General features: G+C 48.7%; 1 protein-coding gene across 1 annotated transcript in view; it reads right to left on the bottom strand.

Annotated features, from left to right (window-relative positions):
* Window positions 1–16,055, bottom strand: part of fgf22 (fibroblast growth factor 22) — a gene marked incomplete at both ends in the record, with an annotated part of 35,697 nt that extends 19,642 nt beyond the window's left edge. The window contains one exon of the mRNA XM_083647454.1: window positions 15,701–16,055. Within this exon, the coding sequence (XP_083503580.1) occupies window positions 15,701–16,055 (355 nt within the window). The remainder of the gene's footprint in view (window positions 1–15,700) is intronic.
* Between the last annotated feature and the right edge of the window lie 417 nt (window positions 16,056–16,472).

Below are 16,472 nucleotides of genomic sequence, written 5' to 3'. Positions count from 1 at the left end.
CACACACACACACACACACACACACACACACACACGCTCGCTCTGCCCCCTGGCCACTAGTGCCACACACATGCTCAAACAAACACGCACACATGCACACAAACACACACACGCACACACACACTTGCCGCACTTTAGCCGGACCGGTGGATGACAATCTAGCGGAGAGGTTGCGGAAGTGTTTCATTAGCCAATTACCGCTGGTAGATAAAGCCTGCGTTCCCACAGTCCACAGGACCGGGGGTCAAATGTGACCAATTACCCTCCATCTCCTCGCAGGACAGATTAGTGTGTCTGATTTATCCCCAGACAGACTGACCCAATCCTTCAGAATCACCAGCCACATCTGGGCGTGTGTGTGTGTGTGTGTGTGTGGGGAGGGGGGGGAGGTGGTGGATGGGTTGGGTTGGGTTGGGTTGGGGGTTAATTGTGTGTATGTAGCCTATGTGTTTGTGTGATTTCACTGTAAAAAAAAAAAACCCTACTGAATAAAAGTGCAAAAAGATAAATTGGGACCAATGAGCCACCTTTAAAAGGCAGTGGAAAGAGAGACGTTTAGTGAATGGCAATCAGCACAGAATCTCATCCTGGCTCTCAAAGCTGACTGGTCAAAGACGAGGTTAGTATCAAAGATCTCCTCTGCCACACACACACACACACACACACACACACACACACACACACACACACACACACACACACACACACACACACACACACACACACACACACACACACACACACACACACACACACACACACACACACACACACACACACACACACACACACGTCCCCAATCACACATGTAATCTGTAATTAGCGTACCTGCATGTCCTGTCAGCATGCGCTCCATGCTTGTTACAGCAGGGAAAACAGAGTTCCCCTGGCATGCTAAGCTAAGCTGTGATTGGATGTAATGGAACATCAATCAGTTCATTAGGGACCTCCAGGATGCTGAATCAGAGAGAAGGAGACCCTCCGCTGATCAAACCCTTCAACTCACAGGCGTGGCGGGCGGGGCGGGGCGGGGCGGGCGGGGCGGGGCGGGGCGGGGCGGGGGGGGGGGGCAAGCCGGCCCACCAAGGTAAGGCTGGAGGACAAGCTGAGGGAGGGAGTGGGGTAAGGCGGGTGGGCTTTGAGGGCTGGAGTGGTGAGGCTGAGGGATTGGAGAGGTGAAAAAGGTTAACGAAGCCCACAGCGCGGGCCCTGCCTGCTCGCCTGTGCCTGTGTGGTTTACTGAGGGGCCGCAATCGTACCCACTGAGGGGCCTTTTCTTTAATCAACGAGAGAGGGAGGCAGGGGGCAAACTGCCTCCAAATCATGCATCACATCCGTAACGAGCGAACGGCAAGCTATCAAAGGCTTCACAGATAGTTACGAGCAGATTCGCCCGCCAAGAGCTTTGTGACTCACAGCTTCTGCAGTTTCCTGCACTTTGGTACCGCGAGGAGGCGCGCGCGGGGGGGGGGGGGGGGTGCTGCTATGGTGGGATCCACATTAGTCTGAGGTCATTCCCCTGTGCCACTAAATTGCAGTAAGCTGGTGTGTTGCATCTGCAGCTGGTTTGATTCGGCTGTCCAGACTCAGCCACCCTGAATGGAAACAGAATCAGGGGAATACAAAGGCCTTGTTTACAGTTTCCTACCTTCATCTTCACTGGCCCTCACAGAGAGAGGGAAGAAAGCCCTCCACACCCACATCTGAACCCAACCAACGTTCTCCGTCAGATTGAACCGCAGTCCATCTGACACTGAGGTTGTGCTGGCAAATGCGCCGTTAATGCGCCTTACAAAGCAGAAGATCCGAGTTAACTGCGCAGGCTATTACAATAACGTATTTGAACCGCCCTATTTACCTAAATTAACTTCAGCCATGCACGTGGCAAGCGTGTGTGTCTGTGTGTATATGCATGTGTGCGCATGTGTGTGTCTAAGTATGTACTGTAAGTGTGTGCGTGTGTGTGTGGCTCAGGTGCGAGGTGCAGACGTGTGTGAGGTTCCACTGAGTGAGCACCGTGCCCCGAGCTTGGCCCGTATTGACATGATTAAAATGAGATGGGCGTGCAGGAGGGTGACAGAAAGCCACAACAGGGACATCAGGGCCCTGTCACAACTGTCACTTGCTCCACTGGCCAAAGGGCCTTGACCCCAATCCTATCCACTGCAGGGGAGGAGAGGGAGAAATGAGAGAGAGAGAGGGAGAGAGACACAGAGAGAGAGAGAGCGAGAGGGAGAGAGACACAGAGAGAGAGAGAGAGAGAGAGGTGGTGATACTGTAGGTAGAGGGGTGGACAGATACAGAGAGACAAGGGGTTGACAGTGAAAGATATGTGTGTAAATATATACAGTATATAGAGAGAATTTGGCATCCGGGTAGTGCAGCAGTAGATTCTCTACACACAGGTTCGACCCCTCCTGTGTTACCTCAGGCTTGGTCGGGCGTCCACAATTGGCCGTGTCTGCGGGTGGGAAGCTGGATTTGGGGTATATGTCCTGGTCGCTGCACTACTGCCCCCTCTGGGGGGGGGGGGGGGGGCTGGGGGGAATATCGTGATCCTCCCACGCGCTACGTCCTGCCGGTGAAACTCCTCGCTCTCAGGTGAAAAGAAGCGGCTGGTGACTGCACATGTATCGGAGGAGGCATGTGTTAGTCTACAGCTCTCCCAAGATCGGCAGAGGGGGTGGAGCAACGACCGCGGGACAGCAGGGGGAATTGGCCGATTGGGGAGAAAACGGGATGGAAATCCGGAAACTTTTTTTTATTAAAAAAAAGTATATTAGAGAATGGTACAGACGCAGAGAGGCCGACGTTTCATTGCGAAGATGTTTCTATTTCTATCCTCACAGGCCAAAGATGTGGCAAAAAAACAGGCATTTCAAATGAATATTCTTTCTTCCTGCCTGGTTATGGATGACTGCAGGCTGTAAAGGGGGGAGGTGTCACTCCCTCCTCTTCCACTCTAAAATAGATGCAGCATTATCCGATATCTTGAGACCCTCCTGAATGAAATTTGATGTTATTATTCCCACCGCCTCGTTCTGGATAACACAGAGGAAAAGTAAAGGTAAAGGTAAAGTCCCACTGATTGTCACACAATGTGTGAAATTTGTTTTCCGCATTTGACCCATCCCCTGGGGGAGCGGTGAGCGGCAGCGTGCGCCGCGCTCGGGAATCACATGGTGATTCAACCCCCCAATTCCAACCCTTTGATGCTGAGTGCCAAGCAGGGAGGCAATGGGTCCCATTTTTATAGTCTTTGGTATGACTAGGCCGGGGATCGAACTCACAACCTCCCAGTCTCAGGGCGGACACTCAGACCACAAGGCCACTGAGCTGGCATTAAAAAGGCATTAGCGAGATCTGCAGCAACAGTAACTGTTGGATGAGGGGAAAGATCTCGATGTCAATATAGGGGAGTGGTCAGATGTATGGAGGTGACTGTACTTCCTCAACTATATAGCACAGCAATGCTTTATGCCACCCTCTGTGTTGTAATGAGGAGCATGGCCCTCCAGATGCACAAGTATGAGCTTGTGCACGTGAGTGTGCACGCACACACACACGCACACGCACACGCACACACACACACACACACACACACACACACACACACACACACACAAGCACACACACACACACACACACACAAGCACACACACACATGCACATTTGAATTGAGTGCAAGGTAAGGTCTGGTTCACATTAGGCATTAGGGAAAGGAAAGGCACATCTTTTTCAGTTTAGAGTCCACTTCATGCTCCCGCAATGGCACCAGTATAAACACAGGCCCATGCGTTGTAAAGGTACACACACATTCAAAGGGCTCTGACACGATACTCACATCCTGCTCGTGTTCGTTTATCTAAATGGCCTCACAGATAAAAAGCAGGTACGGCTGGACGTGTGTAATGCAGTTCAGAGAGGAGGCGGCATGCTCTCAACCTGTTGGTATGCACGGACCTGCATGGCACTCGCTGTTTTTAGCCTTCCGCATTTGCATTCGTTATCCTACGTCTACTTCCAGGAAATGCATTAAAAGAAGGTGATTCACTCCAGACACTCGTCTGCTTCACTCTTTAAGGCACCAGAGTGTAACTTGTTGTCACAGAGGTTAACCCAACATGAAACAAAAAGGTATCTCATATTGTTCAGTTGTTTCCTTATATTCAAATGTTATCTGCAGCCAACATAACAAATCGAAGTATAAGTCTTTTGGGCATTTTTACCTTTATTGGATAGACAGGAAAGGTGGGGATGACATTAGGCAAAGGACCACAGGTCGGATTTGAACCCGGGTCGGCCACACCAAGGAGTAAGCCTTGGTGGGATGCGCTCTACCAGGTGAGCCACCAGGACATCCCATAAGTACTTTCTAATTTTGAAATTCAAGAGTTTAATACTAATAGTTATAGTAATTATAGTAGATGCCAATAGTGATAATATAGCAATGAGTGATAATGACACTTTGGACTGCCGCTGTTTATATACTGCTTTCAAAGTATAAAAAGCAGTCCTCAATGAGTCATTCCTCACTTACACAAACTCCTCCACAGAATTATATCTGGGTTGCTCTCTTACAGGTCAGAGTTCTGTGTGGAAACTCATCCCTTTAGGAGAGTGCTACTGGCCTCACACACATTCACTGTCCAGCGCACTTCCTTGAATTGCCCTCTATAAGCTTGCCTCACACAATGATAAGATCCCAGAGATAAGTAATGTAATATCTCGGTGATGAGTATATGATGTAACATCATCTGATGTTGTCAGTTGCAGTATCATTTGCTGCACAGATCAATATGAACGGTTCATTTCCAGAGGATGTTTCTCAGTGTAATCAGAGACCTTTAATATGGATAGAGACAACCCACTGCAGACACCGCCAATAAAAAGAAATCGTATGCTTCCGGTCTCCTAAATGGGCATGGTTATCAGCTTGTGATTGGCTGTCTGTCAATGGTGAAACTTCATTGGCTGAGCAGTCTCCTAAGGCGAAACAGATACAGAAAATGACTGGAAGTTCAGTTGGGGTGTCTCTATCCGTATTAAAGGTCTCCGGTGTGATGCAGCACCGCTTCCCCTCAGATGTGTTGTGATCAAGCAGCAACCTCGGGCTTGGGCAGATGAAGCCAATGTGGAAGTGCCAAAAACTGTAGTGCCTCGAATGGCCACTTGAGGCTGGCTCCAAAAGGGAGTCAATCCCCACTCACCCCCATGTTAAAATGCCTGACTTTACAGCAGGGATACTCAACTTGCTTTGCCCGGGGGCCACTTTCGTGAAATGATAGAAGGCCAGGGGCCAGTTAATAAACAATCAATATACATTTTTCTGTAGCGGATTGTAGGTTTTTGGGGTGTCAGCCAGAGTTTAGTCTGACAATGTTGTGCACACCGGATAGTTAGTTAGGTTAAGTACATACATAAGTGCCTGGGTAGCGAGCAGACGGCGGTATTTGACAATTTAGCAGCTAAATCATAGATTATTGAAAGATATTCCATATTCCAGACTGAAATGCTATAACAGAAGTGGAGTATTGGCCAGAATGACATGAACATTTGGACACTTATTCAGCGGGTATCTTGCATGTTGCGTTCAGGTGCACTGTAAAAAAAAAAAAGAAAACAAAAAAAAAATTGCAATTCCATCGCGGGCCACACAGGGGGCCGCATGTGGCCCGCGGGCCACCAGTTGAGTATCACTGCTTTACAGCATAAATAAACAGCAGCCTGGTAAAAAGAAAAGAAAAGAAAAGAAAAAAAACGCTTTTGGTCTCTATCTAATTTCACCTTTCATGACAACTGTACCATTTAGAGTAAAATAGACAATTTAAAAAACTATGTTTTGGGCATGATTGACAGGTCGCCTGTCCAGTGATCGTGCAGCTCCCTGATCAGGGACCAACTAGTCTGTGGCCCAAAGCTACAGTCTCCATGGTCATCTGGTAAAAAAGCAGAAACGGACGTTGCAGATCTGGCAGATGCGGAACTTTTCTGTGCTCCAAAAAAACATTCTGCTCTGAAAACAGGTCATCATATGAACGTAAATACATGTGATGCGAGTTATCTAGCTATGTAGCTACAAAAATAAAATGAACTAACCCTGTCTTTGTTTTGTCACAGACAACGCATGCACACGGTAGCCAGTACACACATACATGCAATTGGAGGCGCAATGAAATTTGTCCTCCACGTTTGGCCCATCCTGGCTCGTCCTCCTTCATGGTCAGGCCAGGAGCAGTGGGCAGCTGCAGTGAGGCACCTGGGGATCAACTTCTTCCAACCGCCGCTGGTCGGACGATGATCTTAAATGCCAGGGAAGTACGGGGAGAACATGCAAACTCCACACAGAAAGGCCCTTTCGATGAGATAGCCCACCTGGGCAGGAGGCACTGAAGGCATACCCCCAGTGTCAACAGCGTCCCAGACAGGAATTGAACCCAAGACCTTCTTCCTGTGAGGTGAGAGTGCAAGGCAGGAATGCTACCACTGCACAACCGTGCGCCCAACTTTCTATGGGGGAATGAAAATACTGCTGCACACAAAGAGGAAACAGCACTGGGGGCGGGTCTTATAGAGGAAGACCATGCACTAGTCTGGCACCAGGCTCTTTCTCCTTTGAGAGAGAGAGGGTCACCAGGCTGCGCGAGAACCAAGATGGCAGCGGCCAAAATGGCAAACTAGAGGCTCCAAAACGGAAGTCCACAAACCAATGGGAGACATCACAGTGGCTACATCCATATTTGTATACAGTCTATGGGCGTGATTAGACAAATCCCCAGTCGATTACACACAGCCAGGAGCTGTAAACTCAATTTCTGCCACTCGTTAGCATGACAGCAAGTCAATATTTACCCAAACAGACTGACTGAGATACACAACGAGTTGTTGTTGTTGCTGTGTGTTTGTGTGTGTGTGTGTGTGTGTGTGTGTGTGTGTGTGTGTGTGTGTGTGTGTGTGTGTGTGTGTGTGTGTGTGAGAGCGAGTGAGAGAGAGAGTGAAGGAGAGAGACTGAGATAAAAGTCTATATAAAGTCTGCAGAGCGTCCCTGGCTCACAGCTTGACAGGAAAAGGGTGGAGAGCCTCAGATTTACCTGCCTGTCAGCTAGAGAAGGGCCCTTACTGCCTCTTACTGCTCGCTTTATGATCCAGACCCAGTCATTCAGGGAGGCATATGATCCAGACCCAGTCATTCAGGGAGGCATTTTGGGCAGCAGGTGCACCACATTCCTTCTGTTACTCCCGTTCCTTGTCGCCGTGTGGGGACTCCCAGCTCCAGGCTCCTCGTGATTTGTGATTTCAGGTCAAATTTGTACACCTTTAAACTCTTGCAGGCAGTCCGCCGTGGCTGCATTCAGAGATGCCAAGTTGTTTCTTTTTTCCCCCTGTCTACAGCAGGGCTTCTCTTTCAGCTGCCTTTCTTCCCGGGCCAATGCTTAAACGCCTTCCAAGACATGATGTCTGGCTGGGCTCGAGCAGGGAGGTGAGAGACTTTATTGGACAGGGTCAACAACAAAACCATTAAAGTCTGTCTTAGTCTAGCTAAGGGATAGAACTAGCCCTGTCTGCCCTAGACTGAAGGTATATAGTAGTCAGTTGTGTGTGTGTGTGTGTGTTGGGTGTGTAGCTGTGGTAGTGCGCCAGCCTGTGCCGTGTGCTGTCGTGAGTGTGCAGAGGGTTCGTGGGCGGTGAGTGGTCTTGGCGATGAGTAACTTGATGGTGCGGTTTGCAATTTCATTGTGCAGACTTCATGGTATGCATAGAGTAAGCCTGTCAAACTGATCTAATTAATACTCATTTTACGCCTTTCACAAAAAACACACACACACATAGTAATAACAGTGCTAATGTCCTCTCATTGAGGAAAAGGCCAAACAGCACTCCCATTTTAAAAAGCGACTGCTTGGCTGGCAGGCCATGTATAACATTGCATTGCCCTACTGTAGCCTATTGAACTGTGGCTCATTGCAATGGTGTACAAAGAACCTAAATCACTGAATCCCTTTTGGACCGCACCAGTTAGTCTGCTTATGGGAACAAGCTGGGAAATGTAGTATAATGGGTATTTTTTCTGGCACAGAGAATATTTAAACCTTAATTTTTGTGTATCACCCCTCTTTAATCATTTTCTATTGATTACATAAGTTCTTGCTAAAAAGTCCCCAAAAAGTTTAGAAGGTGCATAATGCATTAACCTCCTATATGACACTCTGCTTTTTACAAGCCTTGAAGAACATCAGTTCAAACATCTTGTATCGTTGGGCTCAGGATCCAACAGGCTGGTTCCTGGCACTGTGAAATCCTCTCTTTTGTGTTCTCTTCACACCCACAGGATGTTCAGACCTGTGGGACGTTAGAAGGGAATTGGCTGTTGGAGCCAAAGTCAGACTCTATAAACCTGCTGATGAACCCAGTAAAGCCCAGAGAGGAGCCAGAGCCAGACTGCTAAAGGTTGTTAGCTGCTAATTGCTACATTTCTCGAGGCCATTCATGATATCAAACCCTGGTGGCAAAAGCCAGGGATGCTCGCCCAATTAGAGAGACACTGACACGCTTGTCCTGCAACGCGTTCCCAGGCTAGACAGAGAGAGAGAGAGAGAGAGAGAGAGAGAGAGAGTGTGTGTGTGAGAGAGAGAGAGAGAGATAGAGAGAGAGAGAGAGAGAGAGTGTGTGTGTGTGTGAGAGAGAGAGAGAGAGAGAGAGAGAGAGAGAGAGAGAGAATTTTGCTTGTTCGTATGGACTGTCGCATGGAAATGAGAGACACGGAATCCTGACAAGGAAAGATCTATACTCTGTGCGTGTTTCTGCTTGTGGAAGTGACCGTTATTTTTGAAAACTCCACTTTGTCCGCCCAGCCGTGTCCGCATCGTTTGAAAATGTGGGGTGTGCACAGCCCAGGCGAAAACTCGCCCCACTTGACGTCACTTGGTCGCACGGACACTCGTGGTCCTCGCGGATACGTTAGGTATAACTCAAGTTTTTTAGAGTGAACATGCAAGTCCTGAAGTGCTACATGTATGCAGCATGCGTTTCAGCCATGTTTCTTATCAAGTTTTTTTTTCTGATTTCCCCCCCATTTTCTCCCAGATGTATTTGGCAAAATTCCCTCTGCTGTCCCGGCCATTGCTCCGCCCCCTCTGCCGATCTGGGGAGAGTTGTAGAAATGCTTCCTCCGATAGATCTACATCATCGCCAGCCGCTTCTTTTCACCTGACAGCAAGGAATCGCACCAGCAGGATGTAGCGTGTGTGGGGGGGATCACGCTATCCCCCCCAGTTCCCCTCCCCCCTGAAGAGGCGCCCGACCGACCAGACGAGGCACTAGTGCAGTGACCAGAACACATACCATTAATCTGGCTAACTCAACCCACAGACACGGCCAATATTGTGCCTGTATGGACGCCCGGCCAAGCCAAGGTTTCAGCCATGTTCTATTTAGCTTCCTGCCTCTCCATGCCGGGAACAGCTGGCAAGGGCTCCATTCCCAGTGTTTCCCACTCAGGCTTGGGCCACTGTCCTTATTGGGAGGGATTGTAAAGGCAGGATTTGTGGGATTTTCCCCTCCTGGCATCTGCATGTCCACGAAGCCCCTCTCGGCTGAGACGAGCCAGAGGAAACCTTGCATAAGGCCTAATGAGCAACGGGAAGCGCTCCAGCACTCCTCTAGCCTTTAATTTCCACCTGAATACTGAGCAGAGCCGCACGCCCCGGCCCGTCTCCTAGCCTCATTAACATGTGTATTCTCCCCATCCTCAACACCAAAGCACTTCCTGTGGCCAGGTGCTTCCCTCGCTCGCCCCTGCAGCCCTGGCGCTGCTGTTGATCCAGTCGCACACGTCCCCGTCTGAGCTCCACCAGAATGAATGGTGAGTCATGATCAGGAGGTAGAATGGTCGGCAGCACAGAAGAAAGCGTTATTCTCGTGCCTTCAAAGTGGCAGACAGCGCGGAATACTCCTAATGTCTGCTCGCTGTCAGGTGAATGGCTTTGTCCCCAGAATGCAGATAACAGATGATGAGTGGAGAATAGAGATGCTTTTGTTTTTGGGTTCTGCCTTTGGTTCGGTTTGAAAAGGAGTGTCCACATGTGCATAGTTCCTTAATGATTGTTTGTTTTATTAAGACTCTGATGGAAATTCTCTTGAGTGTCTTCTGTTCCAATATGATATTATGATGGGTGAGTCCATACCACAGCTGGAGAGATTATTATGTACAACTTAGGTGCATGATTGAGGAGACTAGTCTGACTCACTGGACGCAGGCTGCGGGGATAAGCTCTGCCATTGGCCATTTCAGTCGGAGCGGAAGGGAAATCCCTTTCTCAAATGCCGCTGTGAAACAACAACAACGCTAGCTAGCAAGCTAGCAACCTACACGCTGAAAATGGCAAGTTTTGACGAAGAATTGAATTGTGCAATAAAGCAGACCTGCTTGGTACTTTCGGTGGATGGTTGTAAAGATAACAGAGCCTTTTTTCCCGCTATACCAGAGTGAGAGTAAGAGGAGCCAGACTCTGACGTAGGCCAACTCAGATAGTCATGCTAGTTCCAGTTCCCAAATCTAAAAGTCAATGGGTTTTTTTTGTAGGGGGATTTCGGTGCATGAAATAGGGTCTGTAGTTAACAAAGGTTTATGAAAGAGCGAACTTCATGTTCGGCAAGATAATCTTCATAAATGAGGACCACTTTTATGACTTTTGAAGAGTTTTCTGAAAATCGTGATAAATGCATTTACGCTTCGAAAATCATTTGTGCATGAATGACATCACTGCTCCACAACTTAACTCAAATCAACTCTCAATCTAAATGAATTTCTCCAAAACTGTTTACAGTTTTCGGATGTGTTTTTTTTTTTCAGCGAAGTTCTCCTTTAAGTTGAGTCCTTTGTGAAAAAAAGAAGATATAGCAATAAAAACATTTATGATTGTTTCCACCTCTCATATCTGGTTAATTTAGCTATATACACATTCTCATGGCCACTGCCGATGCAGTCAAACTAGACAAACCTCTATAGGAGCATATGGTAGTCTGTCTGCACTTTTCCTGTCTTTTCAGATGTTCAACTTCAAGTCTCTCCTTAGTGAGTGACAGTTTCCCCCCGTCTAAAACAAGTTTGAATAATTTCCACAACATACTCAGGCGGGGTGGAAGATTTTCTTCCCATGGGCCCCGTCCAAGTCAAATACATCCATGAACTCGGAAAACTCGCACATCAAACAGCAAGATGTTGCAAACCAAGGGAAATTTGGTCAACACAACACACCCTGGTTCGGAGAGTTCCACGGCTGTAGAGAGGTAGAGGCAGAATGGAGTTAGTCTAGCGGCAGTGACGGCAGTGACTTCTCCGATTATAGTGGCGTGGCGAGGTGACCTTATTTCCTAAGGGTGAACGGGCTGTCACTACCTGGATGCTGCACAAGCCTTTGATGCACTTATAGCCACACACACCCAACATGTAACAGCCCATCCTTTCAAATGAGATGTACAAAAATATATGCTTTGAGGTGTGCCAATAAAAGGAACTCGGCGTACATGTAAAGTGAAATATAAAGAGGGAAGTAAATACTGTAGCAAACAGGTTTGTATAATCTTAAGTGTAATAGAGTTTGACTTTAGTGATTGGACATGGAGTAAAATGTTGACATGCTTTCTAGCTCTACTGTAGTGCTGCTCTGCTCCACTCAACTCTGCTGGACTCTTTGATTTGCTAATGCAATTGATCATGTAGCCGTAGCGGTTGCTGGGCGTAGCCCCGCACAGCTGTTGTGCTGTAGCACTGTCTAATTAGCAGGGTATGACCGATGACCCGGGACAGGATATGATGCGTACCTGCCTCTGGAGGACAGGATATGATGCGTACCTGCCTCTGGAGGACAGGATATGATGCGTACCTGCCTCTGGAGCTTTTGTAAACACTCGGGTGTGTTTTTCCCTTCGATCATTTGTTGCTTTACCATAGGTAAAAGGAAAAACCCGCTGAGGCCACCTCTCTCCAATCACTCAAAGCACTGCAGCCTATATGTCTCCTCGCATTGCTATTTCAACAGGTTATTTTTAGTAACGTCTGTGATCCAGTGGTTTGTAATCACATGTGGACCTGTACTTTGTGTGGGTGGTTTCACAGGATGGAGTCAGATGATAGTCGGCTCCTTTATCTTGTCTGATTTCTATCCGCCTGATTTGATTAACAAATACCTCAAAGGCCTGGTAAGCTGCTTGGCTGTGACAATAACAAGCTTCAGGAATAGCTATGTCTGACCACTGGCGTGTGTGTGCACGCGCGCACGTGCGTGTGTGTGTGTGTGTGTGTGTGTGCGTGCGCGCGCATGCGTGCATGTGTGTGTGTGCGTGCATGCGTGCGTGTGTGTGTGTGTGTGCATACATACGTGTGTGTGTGTGTGTGTGTGTGCATGCGTGCGATCATGTGTGCATATCAGACAGGGCAAGACGTTACTATCTCTCTCAGAACAACACCTTGGAAATGCCACTGATACACATTCAAATTTCATCACGCAACAGAAAGAGCTACGGTATTATGTCTTACTTATCCACCCTTTAAAACTGGAGGGATATATTTAATTATATTGGCTCTAATTCTGTACAATATAGTTAGGTGTCCTATTGACATGTTCATATATATATAAACAAGAATTAACATTGACCTGCTTAATTCCTCATCAAGTGAAATCATTTATATGCAAAAATGGACTTACCTACCATGTGTATTTTGAATGTTACATTATCTCCCTCCCGCCCTATCCAGCTTTCTCCTCAGCACTCACCCTTTAAACCCACCATCCCTCTCAGTCCTTCTCCCTCTCGCCTCTTCCCTCTTCCCTCAGCTGTTCCATGGCCCTGCTCCACTGGGATTGATACAATATTTTCCAACCTCAATTAGCAGAGAGCCCTGTTGACTAATTCCAACTGTTTTTGCACCTGAGAGGTTGGGAGTCGGGACTGGAAAAACTGAGTGGGGTGGAGGTGAAGGCTGGGGCTGGGTGTAGCAGGCAGAGCTGTCGGGGGAGTGCAGCCGTGTCGACAGAGTGCGAGGGCAACACAGAGGACAGAGGAGGGCTCGGCCAGACTTCTGGACGGCAGGGAGGCTGTGTTCACACCAAACCGTGGGGACAGTGCCGCGCTGACCAGCGCTTCCCCCACCTTGCTTGGAGCACAATGCAGAAATTGTGACAATTGTGCTGCGTCTCCAAAATTGTGTGTATGTATGTGTGTGCACGCGCGTGCGTGCGTGCGTGCGTGTGTAGTTCTGTGTGTGATAGAATCCTATAAAGAGGATGTGCTGTGTTTTCTGCGGGACAGTCGTACTGATGTTGCAGTCTGGTATCTGTGTCATTGGTCAAGTCATTAAATATGTACCACTTCCTCCTCCTCCTCCTTCCTCCTCCCTCTCCAATCTATAGCATGGCCGGCGTATCAGTATCAAGGAATTCTCTAGGTCAGGAGGCTTTAAGTCTGATTGAAAAGCTCCCTATGCAATGATAATAGCGGTAAGCCTCACACAGAACCAGAGTGAGACGTCGGTACAGGGCTATAGCCCTAAACCAGATCTACCCCATAGTGAGCTCCATGCGACCGCAGATTAACCGCAAGGTCCATTTTGCTAATTCTGAGGCAGAGCCTAGATGACCGCCGGCTTGGCACGGGTGCTGGAGCTCAGGGTGCAGGTACACACCCTCGCCCTCTGTGAGCAGAGAGAGAGAGGACCGTTCTTTCCACCAAAGGAAATGAGAGGAGGATGGCTAAAGTGTATGAGGGCATTACATTTAAGGGGACTGCACTTTTTCACCGAGAGCCGCCGCGAAGCAACTAAACATTTGTGACATGGCCATGGAAGAAAGGCAAAGCAGCAATTTCACAATCCGCAGGCATCGTCTCTGTTGCTTCGCAGAGAGACCATGAATGCCTGTTTCAATTTAAATTCCGACATGTTGCCAATTTGCAATTGCTACCACTCTTCCAATGTGAACTCTGAAGTGTCAAATTCGAGTAAAGGCGTGGGAGTAATATTTTATTATAGTAGCTGACATATACAACCGCTAATATGAAAATATGCAATTCCTACTTGGAGAGGCACACGGGTACAAATTTAACACAGTGATAATTCACTTCGACTTGAATTTATACCAACGCGTGTGTGGGTTTTAAAAGATTTTTGCCAGGCGACTAATCCCCGGCAGGTTAACAAATGTCGCCCAGTCGGCAGCCTGGAGCTTGAAACGGTGGCAACAGACTTGACTGCTGGCCTGTTGGCTGGACGCAGCAGCTGCTCCTGCCCCCAGTAGCTGCATGGAAAAACTCTGACTCACCCGCTTGTATAAAAAGGCATTAACGACCAAATACATAAATGTAACCGTCAAAGGCATAAACGTCTCCGAGGGCCATCCAGTCAGCCAGTCAGTGACTAACCAACGGGGAGGGAGGTCAGCTCATGACCAATGTCTGACCTGGTCAAGCATCTGAAAGACACCCATTGATGGAGGCATTGAGGAGGCACGGTTGCTCTGTGAGCAGCCTCTTCTCAGGTGTCGCGTAACCCACACAGACTGTATAGACCACAGGCCTGCTAATGGAACAATCTATCTGAGACACAACTGCACCGCTGCATACTGAGCACTGCAGGATCACCCTGGGAGGTACAGTACGTGCTGCCCCATCTGAACAGGTGCTGAGAGCTATGATGAGTTGGGGCCAAGGGAGACCCACGCTGATGATAGCATATGAGTTTCTAAAGAGAGATTTACCGCCGTCAGTGTACATGACCGGCAGAGGAAATGTGGTGGAGAAAAACCCTTTGACTGTCCTCAGTAAATCACTACAAGAAGAGCTGCAATGCACCTGCTGGATGCAGATGTGAGATCAACTCACTTTGCTTTAGCCTGAAGTTGTCACCAGTGCATCAGCCATAAGCACCGACACATTTGCACTCAGGCGCATGCACACACGCCCGCGCGTGCACGCATGCACGTGCACGTACGCACGCACGCACGCGCACACACACACACACACACACACACACACACACACACACACACACACACACACATACACGCACACACACACACCCTTTTATAGACTCACAGACGCACACACATGCGCCCACTATAGCACATGCACACAGAGAATCAGCTCTCATTTGAAATCAAAAAGCCTTAAATTGACCACAAAAGTCTTTGTAATGGTTACTAATCAGGCCTAAGCTGCATAAAAGTGTGAGCAATACAACTCGCCTGCTTCTGTGGTTTTAGATTAGTTAGAAGAATGTGTTTTCATCTCCATCTGTCGCTTACAACTGATGCACTTTCAACACACTTTTGACAAGTTAATCCCCAGTGAAATCGAACCTTTTTTCCCAAGCCCAGTTTGCACGGCCAACTGATGCACAATGTCTTTCCTCAAGTCAGCCTTCTTGTAAACACAGCGCCGGCTTTCCCATGAGGAGGCTGGATCCACACGGGGGTATTCCCTCCTTACCTAGCAACGCGTCTCACTCTCTAAACACAACACAAATAGCTCAGCACTGATACAAGACTGATATAACCACAGGACACCACTATGCACTGCTATAAAGGCACACAGATAAGAAAGTCCAACCATAAAAAAGAGAATTGACTCGTCTCTATGTAACTGAACACAGATTAAAGACACAGTACTGTCATGTACACATACTCTGGCAGTGCCAGCTACTCACTGTCAGCGTAGTTTTTCCGCCGAGTGCCGTCCACCTTGCCCGTTTTGTCAATGCAGAGGAAGAACTTGTTGGCGGAGTAAAGCCGCCGTAGTCGGACGTCGCCCTCTAGGTGATTGTAACTGCGGGTGTGTCTTTCCAGTGTCCAGGAGCAGTTGGCGCCACTCGCCAGCGCCTGGAGGGGCTCATGCCCTACCCCGGGGGGAGGACAGGCCCCTGTGGCAATGCCAGTGCTGACCAGGAGCAGGGTGAAGCATGCCAGGCAGAGGGAGGCCGCGCTGGGCAGGGGAGGGAGTCGCCCGGCGAGGGCTGCAGGTTCCGGACAGAGACCAGCCACGGAGGGCGTCCATCTGCGCATGGTGGGTCAGACTCCCAAGGTGCACCTTGCGCGAGCTGTAGGCATGCTGCCGGAGGGAGATGCCCTGCTGGAGGGCTGGCGAGAGGGTGGGAGTCCTGGAGAGAGAAGGGAGGGAGATGGCACACGCACACGGCAGATCCTCAAGAGGTCACCGCTGACCAGTCCGCATTGTCGGAAACATGGCCTGACAGCAAGCCTTCCTGCACAAATGAGCTTGTCAAAAGTTTCTCCAGTTGGTAGTATGGTCTCCTCCGCGTCTTCTGTCCTTCTTGGATTCTACTCATCCGCTCCTTGCAGACTTTTCTATCAATCCACTTGTCAAAGTAATGTGTTCTTCTCCAGTGTTGCTCCTTGTTTCTCTGTTTGTTTATTCTCCTCCTTGGATTGAGGTCTCCTTTGCCGTTCCAGAGCTAAAGT

Source organism: Poromitra crassiceps (genome assembly GCF_964638095.1).
Source record: "Poromitra crassiceps genome assembly, chromosome: 12".
NCBI classification, from domain to species: Eukaryota; Metazoa; Chordata; class Actinopteri; order Beryciformes; family Melamphaidae; genus Poromitra; species Poromitra crassiceps.
The sequence above is the reverse complement of the archived record's forward strand: the minus strand, read 5'-3'. Positions and strand labels throughout refer to the sequence as shown.